Source organism: Polyodon spathula, chromosome 22 (assembly GCF_017654505.1).
Source record: "Polyodon spathula isolate WHYD16114869_AA chromosome 22, ASM1765450v1, whole genome shotgun sequence".
Lineage (NCBI taxonomy): Eukaryota > Metazoa > Chordata > Actinopteri > Acipenseriformes > Polyodontidae > Polyodon > Polyodon spathula.
In genome coordinates this window covers 18,337,852-18,354,014 of record NC_054555.1, presented here as the reverse complement: position 1 = coordinate 18,354,014, position 16,163 = coordinate 18,337,852, and the positions used below count along the sequence as shown (strand labels likewise).

Below are 16,163 nucleotides of genomic sequence, written 5' to 3'. Positions count from 1 at the left end.
TATCAGGTACTGTCTGAGCTGCCCCGCAAAGACCTTGCACCACAGCTCAGTAATGCTGAACAGGCTGTCCTACCCTCCCCCCCCCCCCCCCCCCCCAGGACAGACATGAGCCTAGGATTCCAGTTTCCTCCATTTCAGCTTAAGGAAGTGCATACACTGATGGGAAAGCCTGCCTCCACCCAAAGTAAGGTTGCCCAGGTTTACAAAGGCATCTAACTGCAATTTAAATGGACTAAATTGAAAGATCTAAACAAATGAGTGGGATCATTGACAGTTGCAAGGGCTGAGGTGCATATTGGGGGGCTGTACTTCGGGGTGAGATTCATGTAATGCATGTAAGTGTTATTCTATTGCACTACTAGGGGCACTGTCCATTTTCCTCTCCAAGCCACTAAATCTGTGTAGGTATAGCAGGGTGCAGACTGTCCGAACTGCACAACAGCATTTGCTGATTCCTGCTCTCTCTGCCTTTCAGTTTATGGAGTTGAGATGTTGTTAAAAATCACAGGACTGGGTCCTTTTGAATATTTCAGCTTTGGGTGGAACCTGTAAGTATTATGATCAATCACATTTAGCAAGCTTTTTAAATATGGCAAATTCTATTGTTTCCTAAGAATGTGTAATCCAAATTTGATTGGACCTTTAAAATGTCATTTATGTAGCTATTATTAACTTCAGATATTTGTAGTAGTTTATTTTACAGTGCTCTCCGTTTACAAGGATCGCTTCCGTCCCGGATGATTTTTCTCTATGCACTTCTGCATTTGTTGGAATGAATGTGCAACTTTTGTTGAGAATTGCTTTCTGATTTTGTTTTAAATTAGAACCCTAGGTTTTGTTTTTCAAAAGCATAACCTCGTTTTGGACTTGTTTGGCCATACTTATTGGCCTTTGGCAGTGCGATTGCCCTGCACAGTGGTAAATTAGTGTTGGTGTGGTTTATATGTGGGAATGGGCTTATTTTGTGTCGTTTTGGGACTTGATTAGTTTGATTGTATTATTGTTTACAGACGGGCGCTCGATTGAGACTTGCTGCCTGCTATGCTTGGTTGAGGGAAGGGCAGCAAGTGATTTCCTGTGCTGGTCTTCAATCAGCACGTGGGCAGGTCTCGACCGAGTGTCCGTCAGTTTAAAAACATCCGCGGGAGATTGCTCGGGGCTGCTGCAAGGCCTGCCGTTTTCACGGCACCTTTTGAGTTATAGTTTGGGGTATTGTGTTTTATTTTGCACTTTTTGTACAGTTTGCTGTATTTGTCCTCTGTGTGTTACCATCGCTGGTAACGTCACTTGACCGCCTTTATTTTACTTTCGTTTTATGTTTTTGTTAATAAATCCTGCGTGCTTGTGTCGGCGTTTCAACACCACCTCAGTCTCTCTGTATGCTTGAACAGCGGCTACCCACACGCGTGACTCGAGGAAGACCCTGTCACATGGCCATATATACTTATATTTTGAAACAATTTTACTTAGCATTTTTATTTTTTATTTTATTTAATTTAATTAGTACTTTTAAAAACAGTAGTTTTCAATTAACAGTAATTGGCTGAACTCGAGCCCCTCCTCCTTCCCTGTGTGCCTTCTGAGCCAGCAAATCGGGGCTTTTTTTTTTTTTAGACCCGCTTAGATTTTAGCGTCCTATTCATTTTAAAATACAGAATAACATACCCTTGTGTATGGGCTGCATTGTTTACTAATCAGGGTGTCGTTTTCTGAAATCTGTGATAAAAAGTAGGTACGTCAATTGGTAGGTAAGCATTTAAAAAAGAAAAAAAAAGTTCAGTTAACATCAATAAGTACTAAAGCCTAGTAATTAGAAAATACCACTTGTTCTGCTTTTCATAGGCATATTATGACCCTATTTCAGATGGGGGTACGCGGTAGACTAGATTTTTTGGCAAGGGGTACAGGGCCTAAAAAACTGGTTTAGTTAGTTCTCCAACTGAAAGCTAGGCTTAGTTTGTTTGTTTGTTTGTTTTATTAGCGGTTGTTTCCCCACTGCACTGTAAGAAAAAAATAAAACCAACACCGGTTTTAAACTATAAATCAAGACTCCAGCCTGATCATTTACATACATCAAAACAAGTCCTTGTGGGTAAGCAACTTGTTATTTAATCACAATTATGTTTACTCAAGGCTCCAGAGTCCTATTTTACTACAGTATACTTGAGAAGCAGTCGCTTCATGAGGGTGCCTAGTTGAACTGCCATGTAGTGTTACATGTAACGGCCTTTGAATTTAAATGACATTACAGCAAAGAAATTTACTGTCAGGACTACCACTACATTTAAGCATCTGTGGCTTACTTGTTTTCTGTTGCGATGCAAATCTCACAGTTTTTCATTATGCGGAGATGCAAAGCTCTGCAATCCTCCCTCCCCCCCCCTCCGCGCCGCAATCCCACTCCCTCTACATGCATATCACACAATAACACTGCTGTACTTGGTATGTATTCAGTGAATGTGTATATAATACATTTTCACTAAGAGAACACAAAAACATACCTGCACAATGCAGTGGTGCAGTCACTGTTGGATTACAAGCAATGCAGCGTTTCCTGCATCATTGCATGATCCACGCTGCATATGTGCCTAATCACTAGAGATGTGATTTTAATTAAAATTCAAAAACAGCTTTATTGGCTGTACACATCATTGCATTTGATCAAGTATTGTATTACATGCAGTCAGTTTGCCCCGAAATTATTCTTATAAGCGGATTGCTTGATTCTTACAAACAGATTATTTTACATTGGATAATATAGAAACGGTTTTGTCCCAGTGGTTTTGATCACTGTATGCGGTGGATTCTTATATCGGTGATTCTTATAAACAGAGTGCACTTTATTATTTATTATTATTATTATTATTATTATTATTATTATTATTATTATTATTATTATTATTATTATTATTGTTGTTGTTGTTGTTTTTCAGTATATTTTTGTTTGTGATGTTAATGTTAGCTGTTGAGGAGCAGCTGTAGAATTGTGGTAACGAGCCTGCTCTGCTGTGCTATGCTCTGCTGCAGGTTTGATTTTTCAGTGACACTCTTCGCCTTTCTTGGCCTCATCGTCCTGGCATTTGATATGGAGCCTTTCTACTTCATCGTGGTGCTGAGGCCTCTTCAGCTCTTGCGGGGTGCTGAGGCCTCTTCAGCTCTTGCGGTAATCTTTCCTCATTTCTGTAAGGTCAAGCAAAATGAATGATGTGGTTCTGGTAGGATATATAGGGAAGGTAGTTCGTTTTTTCTGGAGTTAAAAGACCATCCTATATATCCCTTCCATATATATATATATATATATATATATATATATATATATATATATATATATATATATATATATATATATATATATATATATATAGTTTTTCCTTTTAAGGACACTGATTTAGAATATCAAAATACACGTAACAGTATGAAAAATGTCTGTCACAACATTTCTTGAAAACTGCAAACCGGGTACAAAGCTGTCCTGTGGGTACCACATGGTGTCTCAGTATTGACATTTCCCTAATGATAGGCTACCAGAACCACAAGTTGTTGGTTTTTTAGGGTTTTTCGTGGCCTAATCAACCCATAACTATTAAAATATTGGACTTTATTCCTAGGAAGTTACATTAACTGAAATATGACACAAATTGAATTTAATTTACAAGGATTCTGAAGCATATTATCTCAGTTTGTAATCAGATCAAAGCAATTATGTTTAGATTAAGGTACTCAACCTTATTGTACTAAAGGTTGAATAACATTTGTAATATTTCAAGTTTAGTGTGTGTTTGTAGTGTGAATATTAGTTTTACTAGTTAATGTTCCTAAAGTTTGTGAAAACCTAAAATATATGAATGGAGTTCATTAGGAATAGTTTGAGAATAGAGCTCCAGGTGGTTGCAAACAGAGTGGTACATGATGATGATTGCTGTGTTGTTGCCTTCTGTTTTAGGCTGTTTAAAATCAAGCTGAGGTATCGTAATGTTCTCGATACCATGTTCGAACTGCTTCCTAGAATGGCCAGGTACTGTTTGGTTTCTTATCAAGCCATAAAGATGATGTCAACCAGACAGACAATGAAAGCTTACCAGTTTCATTCCTTTCCAGTTTGGGGCTGACCCTTCTTATCTTCTATTACTCCTTTGCCATTGTGGGGATGGAGTTCTTTGTTGGTGTTGTCTATCCAAACTGCTGCAAGTAAGCTGGTGCTTCATAAAGACCAAAAATAGAGGGGAGAAGTCTATCAACCATAAACAACACATTTAAAACTGCACCCTTTACTGGAGTGGACTAGTCATAGTCTTTTTTAAAAGCGAGGGTTACAGTTGAAAGACATTAAAATGGTGTCACATCTCAGTATTGCTGATGTTTTAGTTTAAATAGGGACATCCTTGGATTTCATCATTTTACTTTGGAAAATACACTGAAAGGACTTGCATCCACTGTAAGATATGTTGCCCTATGAGAATAACATTGTTGTATCCCTGCTTGAAAAATGTTGGTCTAAATTGGGGAGGGATTATAAAAAGACTGAATCGAAAGCGTCTGAAGCTGATAGAGTTAGTGTCGGGGGGGATTTGACAGTAGTGGGTCTGGTCGTTTAATAATGAATGCGTTGTCTTGTGTTCTAGCACTAGCACAGTGGCAGACTCGTACCGCCTGCTCAACTACACTGTGGGGAACCGCACTGTGGTGGAGGAAGGCTACTACTATCTCAACAACTTCAACAACATCCTCAACAGCTTCGGTAAGGAGCCTGCTATATCCAACAAGCCCATTCTCACTAAAGGAGCCTCTATATCCAACAAACCCATTCTCACTAAAAGAGCTGGCTATATCCAACTATCCTGTTCTCACTAAAGGAGCCTGCTATATCCAACAAGCCCATTCTCACTAAAGGAGCCTGCTATATCCAACGAGCCCGTTCTCACCAAAGGTGTCTTTGAAGCAACTTTAACAACAGACCTTCCACATCGATCCAATTGTATTGAAGAAACATCACTGAAATTGGCTCTGGTTGGTTGACCAGCTTGCAGCGACACGTTCAGCTTGTTCTTGACATAGTCGGTGTCATTTTAATATAAAGAATGCTTTGCTTATCAAATAAACTGGATTCAACTTTGATTCAATTGATTTGGTCACTTGAATCCGACTTCCATCCAATTTATCGTTTAGAACTATGCACGGCTTCATCCTTGACTTAAAATACAAATTTGGAAGTAATCCTACAAGGAACACTATAGCAGTGTGCTGATAAAATTTACGAATGTCATACCCAAAATGTTTGTCTAGGCTGTAAAATATTGTAAGGCTGCTGCACTCCATCTATCATATGTTATGTATTTTATTAAGAGTGTCAGAATCTGGGGACATATGGAGGAACTTGTATGTTTGCATGTTACATTGGATGGTGTAGAACATGGTGACACAATTACACGCACTTCTGAACCTACCCCCCCCCCCCGGCATACTGTACAGTGTAAAAAGACACTATCTAGGACCCTATGTCTGTCAAGAATACAAGTTTTAACATATTTTTTCGTCCTTTTTTTCAGTAACATTGTTTGAGCTTACCGTGGTAAACAATTGGTATATCACTATGGTGAGTTTAAAGATTTTGAGCTTCATTTTTAATTGCCAACAATAGTTCACAGAATGGTCATTACCTGTTCACGATGTATTGTTTGGTAAGAAAACACTAGCGCTGTTATTTCTTTATTATTAATTGGAGAAAATGGATGTTGTTGTTTGAAGGTTTGAGTTTGGTCATAAGCAATCATTTGAATAGGGTGGTTTAGTGGTATTTTTTTTTTAAACGCAGTACTTTTACAAGTTGTGAAAAAGAATCTGTAATGGTCTAGGTTGTTGGGGATACAGTAAGTTTGGGAATTTGTGTTCTATGTGGAAAAACAGCATGACAGAATAACATCGTAACAGCAGTTTAAACCATTGCAGGAAGGAGTGACATCACAGACCTCCCACTGGAGCCGCATGTACTTCATGACCTTCTACATCGTCACCATGGTAAGCAGGGAGCCCCATGTGAACATCTACACACACAATCACCCAGTTCCTGAATGTTTGAGCAGGGCGCACCATGTGAACATCTACACACACAATCACCCAATTCCTGAATATTTGTTTGACATTGTTTGAATTGGATCAAGCTTTAGGATGTATTTTTATTTTTATCTCGGGGTGGCTGCACAGTAGAGACTGACACAGGAATGAAACTTGAGTTCCGTCCTATCAAAAATGTTCCTGTCTCATCCCATCCTGTGAAAAAATGTTCAATTGAATTTTTATTCCCATCCTGTCCCACCAGAATTCTTCACATCCCCTACTGTTCCATACATATATATATTTTTTCATTTCTGTCCCATCCCATCTTGTCAAAAAATGACCTGTCCCACCCCATCCCGTCCAGTCCCATCCAATGATATTTAAGAAAAAATAAAGTGATTTAATTTAACCTCTCGCTGTATGACATACCTTTCAGGCAGGATATTTTTCGTGTTGCTTTTTTTTGATGTTTTTCATTCTCATACTGTTCCCAGTTAAATTTTTTAAATTCCATTCACTACTGCCATATTACCCATTACAAGAATAACAAGAACCACACAATTCTACTTAACCATTTTATTATGCATATTGTGTTGATAGCAGAAGAAAAAAAAAATCGAGGGCCACAGTCTTTTGAGTTTCACCAACTTACATTTAGGGCTTTTACAGTTTTTTTTTTTTTTTTTTTTTTTTTTTTAAATAGTCTTGAAGCAAGCAAGCAACGTTGAATTGAATGAGTGGGCAAATTGCATCATTAGATGTGGTGTGTCAATTAAAATGAGTGTTGATATGAGGGTCATAGTGTCTGTCTTGGTAAGTGTATGGTTACCCAGAAGTCCGAGTACGTATTTGATTGGTTCAATTTTACAACATCTCATGTTGATTGTTTTAATATTACAACATCTAAAGTTCTTGTAGCTTGTCTGACAAACTAAAGTTTGGTACTGCTCTTCCCTCAGCTTTCAGTTCTGTTCCTCTGAGATTTAAACCTCTTTTTTTTTTTTTTAAACTGCTTGAATAATGCTGGATACTTCCAGCTGTATTTATGTTACCATATAACTATTAACACAATCTGAAAATTTAAGTTTTTCTCAGTACGTGTCTTATTTTATATATGTTTTTTTTAATGATTACACCTGATGTGGATCAACTCCGGTCCTGGAGGGTCATTCCTTTCCAGGTTTAATTGGTAGAATGAATTCATCGTTCACTGTAAAAGTTAAGGACATGGTTAGAAGGACCTGGGCTTCTGGCATGCAGGCTGCCTCCCCCTGCCTCATTGGTATCTGACCCTGCTGGCATGCAGGCTGCCTCCCCCTGCCTCATTGGTATCTGACCCTGCTGGCATGCAGGCTGCCTCCCCCTGCCCCATTGCTGTCTGGCCCTGCTGGCATGCAGGCTGTCTCCCCCTGCCCCATTGTTATCTGGCCCTGCTGGCGTGCCGGCTGCTCAACCTTCCCCATTGCTGTCTGGCCCTGCTGGCGTGCTGGTTGCCCACCCTACCCTATTTCTGTCTGGCCCTGCTGGTGTGCCGGCTGCCCACCCTGCCTGATTGCTGTCTGGCCTTGCTGGAATGCCGGCTGCCCACCCTGCCCCATTGCTGTCTGACCCTGCTGGCGTGCTGGCTGCCTACCCCTGCCCTTACCCCTGCCCCAGTGCTGTCTGACCCTGAGCCTCCTGTTTCAGGTGGTGATGACCATAATTGTGGCCTTCATTCTCGACGCCTTTGTGTTCAGGATGAACTACAGCAGACAGAACATGGAAACTGAAGGTGGGATTTTAAACATTTTAAAAAGTGTAGCCTTGCAGTTTTTTTATTTATTTATGTTGTAAATAGTGCAATCTTAAGCATGTATTAAACTTAAATGTACTTTAAAATTTCTTAAAACATGTTGTTTCTTCAAAATTATTTGAGGCATTCAATGTTAACTCCCCTTACATCTCAAACACAAGATCATGAAAAAATGAATGTGAAATGTCCTGCCAGTTTTGGGGGTGTTTATATTAAGCTAGCATTTGAGGTAATATGAGTATTGAAACTGTCCACCACACACTACAAGTCCCAAGCAACGTTTACTTGATTTCATTTTAATAGTATATATCTTCTTAGAGGAATGGTCTTGGCATAGATTGTTTCCCAGTCCTGGTTGAAAATGTAAAATTTTTGGGAGGTGCAACATGCTTTGAACAGGTTAATGCATATCTCACGCAGCCTAGCGGGTGTTAAATGTTGTTTCCTGTTCGCTCTGCAGAAGAGGAGAACGGTATTGTATTTGAGACGGAGGTGTCGAAGGAGGAGGTGGACACTGTGCTGGATCTCTACAAGCAGACCTGCGCTCCAACCTCCTGCATTTCCTCTCTGCAGGGGGTGCTCTTCGCTATGGACAGGAACAGGGTAAGCTCCAAATCTCAACAACCTGCATACCGTGTCAGAAAAATTCTGCAAGGAAAATCTACTGCAGGGCATTGGCCTGTTCAGTCTCACTAACTCTAAACCTGTTTTGTCCTTCAGCACACCTCGTTGGTGTTCCTTGGTCGAAGATCCAGGACGAAGAGTGATTTAAGTATGAGAATGTATGAGGAGGAGATACAGGTGAGGAGAAAAGTGTAAAGTCATGTCTTCTGTAAGGAGGATATGTATAACTTAGAAGTATGTTCTAATTAAGGCATTTAACAATTGGTATTCATTACAGTTCACACATCCTTCATGATGTCATCCTCCGAAAATACCATATTTACATGCTATAACAAATACAGTGCTATCTGTTGTAATATGATTATAACAGATTCACATGCGATAGCAAATACAGTGCTGTTCTGTTATAATGTGGTTATACATATTTACATGCTGTAACAAATACAGTACTACTCTGTGATAGTGTGTTTATAACAAATTTACAATGCTATTGATTCCCTTTGGTACAAGTTCCATCCTGAGGTTGATATATAAGCAACCTTGCAATGGAGGCTATTCCGTTTGTTAAACAACAGTGATTTCAGGTAGTAGTATTCAGGTAATTAGTCAAAAACAACTTCTGCGCATTAAATATAAGAGATTCTCTCAAAAGTTGCATGTACATTTAACTAGTACATATACAGAGGTTAACTTACTGTGTTGAAGTGAGAATGTCCACAGTGCATTTTGAGTCTGAGAATTGTGAGAACAGGTTTAATTTTACACCCCATTACCGCCCACGCATCTATCACACTGTAATGTTGGGGTTTGGATGTGGTGAAGAAACAACTCTTATATCAATAATCAGCTGGATGCAAACATATTACAATCTTAGTTTTATTACTGCAGCTCACATGCTGTGCACATTGTTTACCAATCTCACAGCTCACTTCCGGGTTTATCAGTAAAGCTTATTGAATACAAGACCCTTAAATAACCTTATACAAACAGTTAGAAGGCAAAGACTAATACAATACAGGAGAATTTAACAAATTGACTTATTAGCATTTTAACAGTAAGTATTTTAAATTTATTGCAATTTTATTAATTGTAATACTGACTTTGTTTTATTAATTTTGAATATTTTATAAACATGTGTATTCCATTACGTAGGCCTATAGAAATGGATGATTGGTCAGTAGCAATGTCTTTGTACACTGCTCGTCATTTTCTTTATGTAGAAAAAAGGAGTAGTGAACGATTGAAATTATTTAAAATATATTGCCAAAAATCAGGCTTATCGGTTTAAAAAAATAAAAACTGTATTAGGTCTCAGATGAGAGTAAAATAGAGGTCCTATTGTAAGTGACTCTGCAACAGCAGCAGTTATTGATACATGGTCTATGAGTCACTTTGGATAAAAGCATCTGCAAAATGATGAATTCATTCTTAATAATGTAATACTTGTGTGAAGTTTCCGTTGTGTAGTTAGCATCCTCTTGGTTAAAGCAGTGAGGACTTTATAAGGTCACAAGACTGGGTTCCTGCTGTTTAAAGTAGCTTGAAGACTGTGGTGCAGAGGTACAACTAAACAGCTAGAAAGACATTTTGAAGACACATTTAATGAGCCAACACTCTTCTTATAGCAAAGGAGAAACCATACTAATGGGGGATTTCAACTTCCCCCATATAAAATGGGAAAACCTGGTGGGTAGCACGAAGGATGAAATTGAAATGGTGGAAATGACAAATGACTGCTTCCTAACACAATTCGTCAAGGCACCGACTAGAGGGGAGGCATGCCTTGATTTAGTCTTTTCAAATAACAAAGACAGAATAACTAAAACAGAGGTCAGAGAACCACTGGCAAACTCAGACCACAACATGGTCTCATTTGAAGTGTTTTTTAAAACCCCAAAAGTAATGACTAAAGCTAAGGTTTACAATTTTAGAAAAGCAAACTATGAAGGTATGAAACAGAGACTAACAGAAGTAGATTGGAGTAAAATAGAGAAAACACCCACAGAAGAAGGATGGTTATTCTTCAAAAATGTAGTACTAGAGGCGCAAAACAATTACATCCCTAAAGTAGACAAATCTAAATGTAAAACTAAATTGCCAAAATGGTTTAATAGATCAATTAAAAAAAAATTCAGCGAAAAAAGGCACTTTACAGAGCATTAAAAAGGGACCAAAAAGAAAGTATGCAGAAAGAGTACACGGAACTGCAAACGCAAGTCAAAAAGGAAGTTAGAAAGGCCAAGAGAGAAATAGAAATGAACATTGCTAAGGGGGCTAAAACCAATTCCAAAATGTTTTTCCAATATTACAACAGCAAGAGAACATTCAAAGAGGAGATTAAATGTTTAAGAGATTCAAATGGCAAAATCATAGATGAAGAAAAAAAAATAGCAAATATGTTAAATGATTACTTTTCACAACTTTTTACAAAGGAAGATACTGACAACATGCCCCACATGTCATCCAGTTCCTATCCAGTTTTAAATAACTTTAGCATAACTGAGGCAGAAGTGTTAAAGGGACTAGGAGCTCTTAAAATAAACAAATCCCCTGGGCCGGATGAGATCCTCCCAGTAGTACTCAAAGAAATGAAAGAAGTAATTTACAAACCGCTAACCAAGATCATGCAGCAGTCTCTTGACACAGGGGTGGTACCAACAGACTGGAAAATTGCAAACGTAATACCGATCCACAAAAAGGGAAACAAAACTGAATCAGGTAACTACAGACCAGTAAGCCTAACTTCTATTATATGCAAACTTATGGAAACTATAATAAGATCCAAAATGGAAAATTACCTATATGGTAACAGGGTCCTGGGAGACAGTCAACGTGGTTTTAGGAAAGGGAGATCGTGTCTAACTAACTTGCTTGATTTTTTTGAGGATGCAACATCGATAATGGATGATTGCAAAGCATATGGCATGGTTTATTTAGATTTCCAGAAAGCTTTTGACAAAGTCCTGCACAAAAGATTAATTCTCAAACTGAACGCAGTTGGGATTCAAGGAAACACATGTACATGGGTTAGGGAGTGGTTAACATGTAGAAAACAGAAAGTACTGATTAGAGGAAAAACCTCAGAATGGAGTGTGGTAACCAGTGGTGTACCACAGGGATCAGTATTAGGTCCTCTGCTATTCCTAATCTACATTAATGATTTAGATTCTGGTATAGTAAGCAAACTTGTTAAATTTGCAGACGACACAAAAGTAGGAGGAGTGGCAAGCACTGTTGCAGCAGCAAAGGTCATTCAAAATGATCTAGACAAGATTCAGAACTAGGCAGACACATGGCAAATGACATTTAATAGAGAAAAGTGTAAGGTACTGCATGCAGGAAATAAAAATGTACATTATAAATATCATATGGGAGATACTGAAATTGGAGAAGGAATCTATGAAAAAGACCTAGGAGTTTTTGTTGACTCAGAAATGTCTTCATCTAGACAATGTGGGGAAGCTATAAAAAAGGCTAACAAGATGCTCGGATACATTGTGAAAATTTTTGAATTTAAATCAAGGCAAGTAATGTTAAAGCTGTACAATGCACTAGTAAGACCTAATTTTGAATATGGTATTGACAATGTCGACCCAAGAGACTTTTTCAGCCTGAAAAAAGAAACAAGGACCAGGGGTCACAAATGGAGATTAGACAAAGGGGCATTCAGAACAGAAAATAGGAGGCACTTTTTTAAACAGAGAATTGTGAGGGTCTGGAATCAACTCCCCAGTAATGTTGTTGAAGCTGACACCCTGGGATCCTTCAAGAAGCTGCTTGATGAGATTCTGTGATCAATAAGCTACTAACAACCAAACGAGCAAGATGGGCCGAATGGCCTCCTCTCGTTTGTAAACTTTCTTATGTTCTTATGTTATAAGAATACATATACAGAAGCCTTGTTTCCCCCCGATCTCCTTCAAAGACTAACCCATCAAGTTAGTCTCCAACTGTGCAGGACTTCATTTTCACAATTCGTTTGACAGAGAACACAGACTTACGAATGATCTTACTAGAATTTTAGTCACGAATCTTATGTGGAACGGTTTTAGTGATGATCAAAATATACCTATAAAAGAGGATATTTTTAATCGGAAGGGCTTTAAAAACCACACCTAGTCCCGTGTTAAATTAAATCAAATAAAATCAAACAGTCACAATAACAATGACTAAACAAACTAAGACCTATAGAAATAAATCAGACACAAAGAATTAAGAATTAAGGATACCTGAAAGGAATATCTGAAGTAAACAAACTGTTTAAAAATGACAAACCAAGACAATAGGGAAGGTCCTTTGAAGAAATTGTAAAGAAGAAACTGTTTTAGTTCCAAAACTCCGAATGTCGAGTGTGACCACAAAATCAAGTTTATTTTGTTTTGAACTAAATCTCATCTAAAACCTTCCATACTTTCAAAGTAAAACAAAACACGTTGTAAATTGGAAAAGAACCTACATTGAATCAGAGAAAACGGCAAACGTTGTAAACTTTAAGTACTAGAGAGAGGGAACAGAGGTTGTGTGGGCAAAAGTAATGATTTGAAACGTCATTTGATGTAACGTAAAAGGAGACTGCATTAAAGGTCCCCACGTCCTTTTTTTCAGGGGTTGGGACTTCTTCCAAAAAGAGACCGTCTCGCGCAAGACACACCTCGAGACGTTCTTGCGTAGTACAAACTGTCCTTCACGTTCGTGACTGCAGTAAGTAGGCTGAATGTCTTTACTTTGCAAAAGCAGGGTGATGTATTAACATCTTAATGTTCAAACAGCATTCTAAAGGCTATGCAATGCACCTGAGTAAGAGAAATCTTGCACACAATGATGGTGCACTTTGTTTGTTAAACTATCAGACCTATAAATATTCCCTTTAAGGAACGTTTTATCAGAAGACTGGTTGGAGTGTCTCTGAATTTGTAGTTTTAAAGTAATTACTTGGATTACCTGTCCGTCTGTATTGTTAAAATAAGGCAATATGACCGACACTACTGTGGTGCAGTTTTAAAAGCCAGGAGGCTTGGTGCTCCAGTGGTTAAAGAAAGCCGCAGTTCAAACCACTGACTGTGTGTGACTGAGCAAATCACTTAACCTCATTGCGCTCCATATGAGACGTAAGAACAACACCTCTGTAAGTCACTTTGGATAAAGGTGTCTGCTAAATGACTCATTTAATAATAATTGCCAAGGGAGAATCCAGTCATGTTTGCTACAAAACAAGCTATAATGGGATAAAAGGGTTAAGCGTAATCAATCTTTTTCTTTTTTAATGGGACAGTGTTTTAGTGATGCTATTTGTAAACATTTCTGTTCAGCATTAGCTTGTATTATAAAACCTGTTGCGTTCTCAAGTTTTCAGTTCTGCACACTTCTGTCTAAATGAAGTTAACCTATAGCATAAAAATCTGTACAGATGTGATTGTACTGTTCAAAGCCCATTTGAACCTGGTTGTGATCAAGTAGTCTCTGTGTTTCAGGAGTGGTATACAGAGTATTCGCAGGACAGTGGATGCCCTCGGCTGGAGAGACAGTTAGAAAGTCTGCAGTCTTCAGTCAACCAGCCCCCTCCTGATCCTGTGCGGCTGCGCTCTCAGACTGTCAGCTAGGTCAGACTGCCTGCAGCCCTCCTGCTCTGTGCAACTAACAGGGCCAAAAGAACCCACTGGGAGCACCTTGGCTCTGCTCCACCCACCCCACATACTCTGGATCATTTGATTTATAAGTAAAACATACATCCGTATACAGTAATGTCATGCCTTCCGAGTAAAACTTTCTCCACTGGATTTCTACTGGCCCTGCAAAAAACTTCCATTACTTCAGAATGTTGCTTGCACACGACTGGGGGACTGTGTTGTATTTTGGGGGGGGGGGGGGGGGGGGGGGGGTGAGGACCTGGAGGAGAGGAACTGAAAACTTTCACTGCAGAATGGTGGAGAAGCTTCACCACAGAAGCAATGTCCTAATGGATTTCATACAGTGTACTTCATCACCATAACCAGGCCTGTTCTCACAAGAGAAGACTTCAGTGCTGGGCAGAAAAGCCATCAAATCTTCCACACCCCCTTGATTTAGTTCAGCTTGCAGTAGTTGCTGTTTCTTAGTTCTTTGGCATTAGGGTCTTTTCTCCCATGCCTTGCCAGCAGATGAGATCATACCGAGGACCATAGTTGGTATTTTATTAAGGCAACTAGAGGGTTTAATCTTAATCGTGTGATTGATTGATTTAATCATGTATTTCATGACTTCCATATGATATGGAATTGTAATAATAGTGAACCGCAAAAAATATTCAGCAAAATAAAGCTCTAAAATGTCACACAATCACAGATGTTTAATTAATGCAGCATTTCAGACAACAGTATTCAAAAATGAACCACCCACTGCTGAGGAGGGGCCGTGTTGATGCCAGATATGTGGCAGTATGCAAATTAACAATCCAAAAGAACACCTTAAAGGGGTGATGACCAAGGCTTTCATGTTCCATTAATTAGAACAACATGCTTCCATGGCCTTTGCTGTTTTGCTCTTGTTTTCCAGACCTTTCTTGTTGAAGCTCATTTATCCTGCCACAACACGACAGGTTAGAGGTAATGTGGACTCTATTCTATTTCCTGTGTGCAGCATAGAAATTAGGACCTTATTTTTAGCCACAAATTGGTTAAATCAAACATAGGAAAGTAGCCATCAATACTAAAAAAAAAATCTATCCAGTTTGAGAAGTAAAATTGTATGTAGTGTAAATGCAACACAATTAAAATGTGTTTTAATTCATCAGTATTAGTTAATTATAACAGGGGAATCTTTGTAATTGTTTTTCTCTTGTCAATCAACATTTTTAATACACAAATAAATAAATGAGCTTTCCTAAGGGCCTAGCCTGTATGAATCTGTAAAGCCTCTGCTGCTGCTTTTATAACAACTTCATATTTTCAGATATCTGGCTGCCATGTTCAGAAGACGTGTCTTTGTTTTCTGATGATAAAGGCAGAGCAATGCGCAGTACACAATTGTACCTCTGTCAAGTTTGATTGTGGGTTTCCAACAACAACAAAAAAAAGAATAGACCTTTCATTCCAGGTATCTTTTAAAGCTGCTGCCACCATGTCAAAGTTTGATTTGAGGCATTTTCAGCTTTACTAGACTATTTACATGCAGAACAAGAAGAGCCAAGTTAGGGTATCAAAGATAATGTCAGTAGTCTTCTCACAAGCTATATTTATTAATTCAAAATAACCACGTATTTCTTTTTTTTGTTGCTACTCAGTAAGTGAAAAGTGTATTTGTGCATGCAATTATATATATATAAAACATTTAAAACAAACTGTGTTAAAGGATGTTTATTCAGTACAAAACAGAAGTGGGAGGATAACTTTTCCTTATGCCTTATTTATGAAATCTGAAATAATTGATGTATATAAAGTTGTCTTATTTGTCCACCATATCTGTCTCTAGTTGGCTCTCTAATGCACTACTACTGTGACAGGCCAAATGGCCAGCCATTTCCCATCATGGCTGTAATTACAAAAGTAGAACTATCATCCATAACTATACAACACTCACCAGGGCTGATGTGTGTATGTTACAACCATCCGTGTGGTGGATTAAAAACATGAGTTGATACAGTGATTAGCTTAACAATGTGTTCTTTGTATCAGTGAAAATACCAAGATATGACATACAGTGGCTCGGTAGAGGATGC

At 38.5% G+C, this 16,163-nt stretch overlaps 1 protein-coding gene across 2 annotated transcripts in view; it reads left to right on the top strand.

The window, feature by feature from the left end:
* Nucleotides 1-14,329, top strand: part of LOC121297165 (two pore calcium channel protein 1-like) — a 37,810-nt gene extending 23,481 nt beyond the window's left edge. Inside the window, exons 17-27 of one of the 2 annotated variants that reach the window (XM_041223254.1) lie at nucleotides 476-548; nucleotides 3,028-3,135; nucleotides 3,944-4,015; nucleotides 4,099-4,188; nucleotides 4,623-4,738; nucleotides 5,547-5,593; nucleotides 5,947-6,015; nucleotides 7,741-7,825; nucleotides 8,307-8,449; nucleotides 8,567-8,647; nucleotides 13,942-14,329. In XM_041223254.1, coding sequence (XP_041079188.1) covers nucleotides 476-548; nucleotides 3,028-3,135; nucleotides 3,944-4,015; nucleotides 4,099-4,188; nucleotides 4,623-4,738; nucleotides 5,547-5,593; nucleotides 5,947-6,015; nucleotides 7,741-7,825; nucleotides 8,307-8,449; nucleotides 8,567-8,647; nucleotides 13,942-14,070 — 1,013 coding nt within the window. In that variant the 3' untranslated portion in view covers nucleotides 14,071-14,329. The remainder of the gene's footprint in view (nucleotides 1-475; nucleotides 549-3,027; nucleotides 3,136-3,943; nucleotides 4,016-4,098; nucleotides 4,189-4,622; nucleotides 4,739-5,546; nucleotides 5,594-5,946; nucleotides 6,016-7,740; nucleotides 7,826-8,306; nucleotides 8,450-8,566; nucleotides 8,648-13,941) is intronic. The other variant, XM_041223255.1, reaches the window with a different exon arrangement.
* Nucleotides 14,330-16,163: the final 1,834 nt, after the last annotated feature.